Raw genomic sequence first — 5,806 nt, forward strand, 5'->3', positions numbered from 1 at the left:
TCTTACTCTCAAAGCAGAGAAGAGAGAGGGGAGGATGAAAAAGGAGAGAAATCCTAGCCTGAGGCCTACTCTCCCTTTGGAAAGAACTGTAACTTCTGCGGGTGGATCTGTGGCTCAAGCTTTTGGACTATTAATCACAGAATCATAGAAATTCAGGGCTGGGACAGACAGTCATCAACATACGGTCTCTCACAGGGTGGAACTTCAAGAGACCAAGCAACTAGTGCCAAGGGTATTTTGGATTTTGAACCTTACCTTGAGAAAGTAAGGTCCCAGTACTGCGATCACACCAGCAAGGAAACCCAAAACCATTGCAATCCAAGGATTCTGAATAATGTGAGCGGAGAAGCCAAGAGCAACCCCACCAGCCAGCGTTGCACCGTGGATGTGGGTCTGCAGATTAACATAACAAATTCATGCATGCAGCAGTAGGAACCACTCACTGGGCCCAATGGGAGCACCTGCCCTCCACCTGTGGCCCACCCTGCGCTGCCCCCACCCAGTGCAACACAACACCTGTGGACTGTTTACTCCCCACTCTGAGCATTTAAATGGGAGGAGATGGTATGTAGCACCCTGTGTAGGGGCTAATTTTACCTTTAGGGAAGTCTGTGCAGATAACATCTGCAGCACTCTAACAAGTGATCCATTGTCACATTGAGGGCCCAGCACTGCCTTAGCTTATTTGCCTTTTTACTTTCAGCATAAAGACATGTTTCTAAGCAGAGCAGCCTACATTTTTCTCTTACCATCTGGAGTTTTCCATTCTTGTTGGTCAAGGCAGACAGTGCAAAGGCAATTACAGTACTGACTGCAATAGCATAGTAGGTGTTGTGGATTGCGTTCCTCTTTTTCACCACCCCATCAACGAGCACAGAGTTGAAGCTTGGCCAGAACATCCAAAGGAAGAGTGTGCCTTGCAGACAAAGACATGCAGTTGTCATTAGGATTCTCACACCACCAATGGCACCATCATGTCCTGTTTCAGGCAGGTTTGTGTTCACACTCAAACTTCTGAGCAGTGCCCTCACTGGAAGAAGGGGTGATGGTACTCCACAACACTGACAGGCCCTAAAGCTTGCCACACTGGAATCTTAGCAGCAGCTTAGCCCTGTACATGATGAGTTTATAGCCATGGCTATAAACACACACCTAAAAGTATCTTATTAGGAAGGACAGATCCTTCAAAGTAGTCATTCTGTCCCTGTGCTCCACCAGCATGTGCCACAGCCAACAGTAAAACCCTTAAAGGGCCAGCCTTCAGAGGACAATATAACCCCTCTTTCACTCCCTTCCTCTCTTTTACTCACTTATGTGCAGATAAGACACCTGCTGATCTAATTGCATCCAGCAGAGGGCAGCAGGTGCACTCATACTAGCTTACACTGTGCCCCAAGCACAATTTTGCTCTCAAGACCTTTGGATCTACTTTGGACCAAACAGATCAAAGTTTATAGATGACACAAACTATATTTTATTTTGTGTTCCCCCATCTCTGCTGCAGAAGACTCTAAGCAGTCTTGATAGCTAATGTATGACCGTGTGCTTGAATTACACAGAGTGCACTTTGCCTTCCAGGTACATTTTAAGTGGTCTCATTAAGAATTGATTAAGAAGTCGCACAAATTACAGGTGTTGAGAATATCACAGCTGACACCAACCCTGACAAGCTCCTGAAAGTCACCAAATACTTTTACTGCTTTTTACTCCTCTTGTCCACCTGAGGGCTGAGCTAAACCCTGCAGGCCAACTTTCAGGCTCCGGGATCTTAATTTGCTCTGAAAAGCTAAATGACTTTGCGCTACAATGATAATCACTGACCAGATTTTGTTCCTGGCTGAGGCTTTTCTCGAAGTGTGGTGTTATTTCTATACCTCCCATCAGGCATGTCCCTGGGAAATAGACAAATTCCACTTATCACTACGTTTCTGCCTGTGGAGGCCTCCCCATCTATACCACTATTTGCAGTCAGGACACACATATCTTTCATCTTCTTATCAACATTCTCAATTTGCAGGATGACTTTCTACCTTTACTCGTGACCCATGCTACTACAAGCAACAAGGCAGATGACGGTTTCAGTTTGTTTACAGGCTGTGTTTTAAGCACAGCCCTCAAAGATGTTTGGGAGGGTGTCACTCACCCAACAGCAACTAATATGTCAAGTCAAAAGGAATACATAATCTTATCTTACACCTGGGGATTATTATGTTCTCAAAGATGCAACAGGTGCCAGGGCATTGATATACTGCAGGTATCGATGCAGAGACTGGCAAGCCTCTGTCTAAGTAAAATCAGCAGAAATGAGGTACCAGTACCAATGTAATGTCCATTTGCAAGATGAAATAACCAGTGTCTTGCTTAAGGGTGCTAATGGAAAATCCAGACCTAAAAGTTCTGAAGTTCCCACATCCCAACCACTTCTTTCTCCTTCTCTTGCCATATGTCCATTTTCCCCTTTCATTTTCCTGTCCTCCAGGCAACAGTCACCACTGTACATCTTTAGAGGGGTCTTGTGCCCTCAAGGCAGCTCCCTCCATCCCATTCCTCTCTGGGTGTGGACAAGCAGTTAAAGAAAGTACTTTACCACTTTCCCGCTGACCCTATATAACTGTTTCTCTGTCCACTCTATTCCTCTTTAAGCAGAGATAAAGCATTGTAACTTTAAACCTCTTTTATTTCTACTGTCCCCTCTTAAAACACTTTAGCCGTAGACTGATCCAAAACCCATCTGAACTCCCATTGTTCAGATGGGTTTTGGGCAGTACTCATATAGTTTACCTACAGAACTCCCAGCTGCAGATGCATTAGTATTGCTATGGTGCTCTGAATACACAAAGTGCCATATTAGTTCAGAGGCAAATAAAGTAGACATAAATGTGTGCACAGCACATGGCCTGTGGGACCCAAGTCCTATTTATAGCCTATTTGGCAAGCTTAAGACAGATTCAAATAATGCCTGGGTCTTGTTCAGGGTGATATCTCACCTGGTACACTGCCTAAACAGAAATCATAAGATACACTCTCGAGGTGTAAACCAAACAGCAAAAGTTCATGAAGAAATGCCTTTTCCTACCTTGCTATAGCACCGCATAATAGGATTACAACTGCTTCGAGCACTGGTCACTGTCCTGACTCACACACGGAACTGAATAGCCCATCACTGATTTCCATTATGACAATGCAAATGTTATACTAGGACTGAATGCAGGAGAGGGGGGTTCAGACTGTGTACCTCATGTTCCCCTGCATTAAGCAGCTCCTTGCAAGACCTAACCACCAATAGGCATAAAGCATTCCTGGTTTATTTACCCCTAAGTTTTGAGAGCAGATCATGCACATTTCACCCCCACTTAAAAGGCGCGGTACGAGGAGGCACTGTTATGAAGTCACCTGCTCGGTCCTTTATTTGTGCCTGCTCTCTGAGAGCTGCTTTCAGGAATTATTCATGAAGTGATGGCATAATTACTTTAGACAGTGAGCACTTGGGGGTAGTAAGCTGGTTTTAAACTTATAAAGAAGGCTTAAGAGTGCCTTGATGAGTTAATTTAAAATAACCAATCACTTAGAATTCCACAGCAGAGCAAGAGCTCTGGGGACTCAGCAAGAACAGCATTTAATTTTTCCTCTTTTATTATTAGGAAAAGGTTGCCAGGCTCTGTTAGATGTGTGCTTGCTGAGCATGCATATGGTGAAGTTCCAGTGGGCACCCTGAATCAGCTCCTCCTCTTGATGGCCTATCTTGGTGTGTACAGTCAAGGAACTGAATCAACTGCATGTACTGAAATCAGGAGACAGAGGTGGAAAAAGACCTATAAGATCAGTGAATCCATTCCTCTGCTAGTGCAGGATGTAGCTCCCCAGAGAGGGCATCCTTAAGTTTATCCCTGGCAAACAATGTCTTTATGTTGTTGTTTCCCATTAATATTAAATACATTCTGTTCCTACAAAAGTTGCTAGCAATTCATCTTCACTAGGATGCACTTGATGCTACAACTTTGAAATAAAACCTTTGTGTCCTCAGGGCTCCATGCTAGTCCTCAGAGTCATTCCACTCTCCCCCAATGCTGAGATGTTAAAGTAAATGTCTTACCCAACATTGAAAACAAATCAGAAGTTGCATCAGAGCCCTCCTTTCCAGTCTCTCTTCTCAATGAAGGCTGAGTGAGCCACCAGGAGGCCATCAAACCAAAGAAGGTCCCAAATATGTGAACATGCATCAGGCTTACATGTTCCTCAATCTGCAGACGATAAAAATATCCTATTTATGAGTAAAATGATGCTTCTGAATCTCTGTGGGGTGTGCTGAGATTTCTTCCTCATTTACTTGAAGAATGTCACCCCTGCACCATCTTTTATGTAATTTTCAGGAGCACTCTGGGTGAATGTGTTATTTACACAGGCCTGTACATGGCTCATAATATAACTCAAGGAACCGGCAACCATTGCCATTGCAATCATGGCAATCACCATAACTCCTAGGAGTTACGTAAATACTCTCTAGAAGCATTTCTCTAGCCTGAGGATGTGACTGAAGGAAAGGGAGAGGGGCTCAGGGTATAGGAAACAGCTCCAAGCATGGTTGACACTCAGCATGAACGAGGGTATAAAGCAGATTATTATTTGGTGAATGAAGGAACCAAAAGAAGGAATTAGACAAGAACAAAGCCTAGAATCAAGGAGCAGATAGCTTGCTGGAGATGGAGCCTTGAAGGTGAAGACAAGGAGCTTGCACTTGATCTAAAAGGAAAGAATCAGCCACTGAAGGGAGTGCAGAAAGATAAGGGAGCTGTGATAAGAGCAGCAAGGGAGAAAGCAGTGGCAGAATGAATAGGCTAGAAGGGAGATGAGGTGCAGGTGGCCAGAGGGAAGCTGCTCTGTCAAGGAGTACAGAACACATAGTGGAGTGAAGACACCCACAGCAGTGGCAGGATCAAGCTCAGTCTAAAACAGACACGTGCCCTTAGGTCAGGTGTAGCTGTTAGCACAGGGTCAATATCAAACCAAAAGGAAATGTTTCCAACAAACATGCAATGGTTTAAGCCCACTTAAACCTTTCCCCACATGCATGAAAGCATGGTTACCATACCTCCAGGATGTACACGTTGGTCCATCTGGTAGCACAGAAAGCAGTCACCTCCACCATCGCCATGCAAATCAACTGAAAAGGGTTGGCCTTGCCCAACACAGCTCCAGCCGAGATTAACACAGTGACAACACTCATGGAGGCTGTTAAAATGCTTTAATAAAAGAATGGGAATAAAATATATTACAAAACTGGCTGAAATGAAACTGGCCTCTAATACAGAAATCTGACTGCTGTGCAGGACACAGACATTCAGAGAGAATAAGTGTGACATTTTCTAAGGCATTTTCTGTGTTTGGTTGTCTGGGCTTCATCCCCAGAAGGGCTCACAGCTCTTTCTAGGTCAAGAACCACCACTGAATGCCAAGCAAAGATGTCTCATCTGAGTCACACTCAGTCCAACTGGCCAAAGGGAGAGAGAAAGTAGGTGGTCATGAAGGCTGCTCTGTAACTGCAGCTGCTGTAGATATCTGGTTTTAGACTAGCTAGCTCAGGGACTGCAAGCAGTGTAGCTGTGGCAGCAGAATTCATGTATGTGACCTGCCCAAACATCTATGCAGATTCTTGGGCAGGTGTTAAAACCTGAGCTGAGATCCATGCTGCTGAGCACAGCCAGCCTTAGGGGTAGGTGATGTGGTGACCTCCTGGGGCACAATGGTCAGGCGGGTCACACCCCCCCCCCGAGTAGCAGGTAGTGGTGCTGGCCTGGGCATTGCTCAG

General features: G+C 45.0%; 1 protein-coding gene across 1 annotated transcript in view; it reads right to left on the reverse strand.

Moving 5' to 3' along the window:
* The window catches only part of RHCE (Rh blood group CcEe antigens), a 27,785-nt gene that overhangs the window by 9,380 nt on the left and 12,599 nt on the right, over nt 1–5,806 (reverse strand). Inside the window, exons 3-6 of the mRNA XM_019512443.1 lie at nt 5,090–5,240; nt 4,094–4,241; nt 750–916; nt 256–393 (exon numbers count right to left, since the gene is read on the reverse strand). Of these exons, the coding sequence (XP_019367988.1) occupies nt 256–393; nt 750–916; nt 4,094–4,241; nt 5,090–5,240 (604 nt within the window). The remainder of the gene's footprint in view (nt 1–255; nt 394–749; nt 917–4,093; nt 4,242–5,089; nt 5,241–5,806) is intronic.

Source organism: Gavialis gangeticus, unplaced genomic scaffold, assembly GCF_001723915.1.
Source record: "Gavialis gangeticus isolate Ggan-Ray unplaced genomic scaffold, GavGan_comp1, whole genome shotgun sequence".
Lineage (NCBI taxonomy): Eukaryota > Metazoa > Chordata > Crocodylia > Gavialidae > Gavialis > Gavialis gangeticus.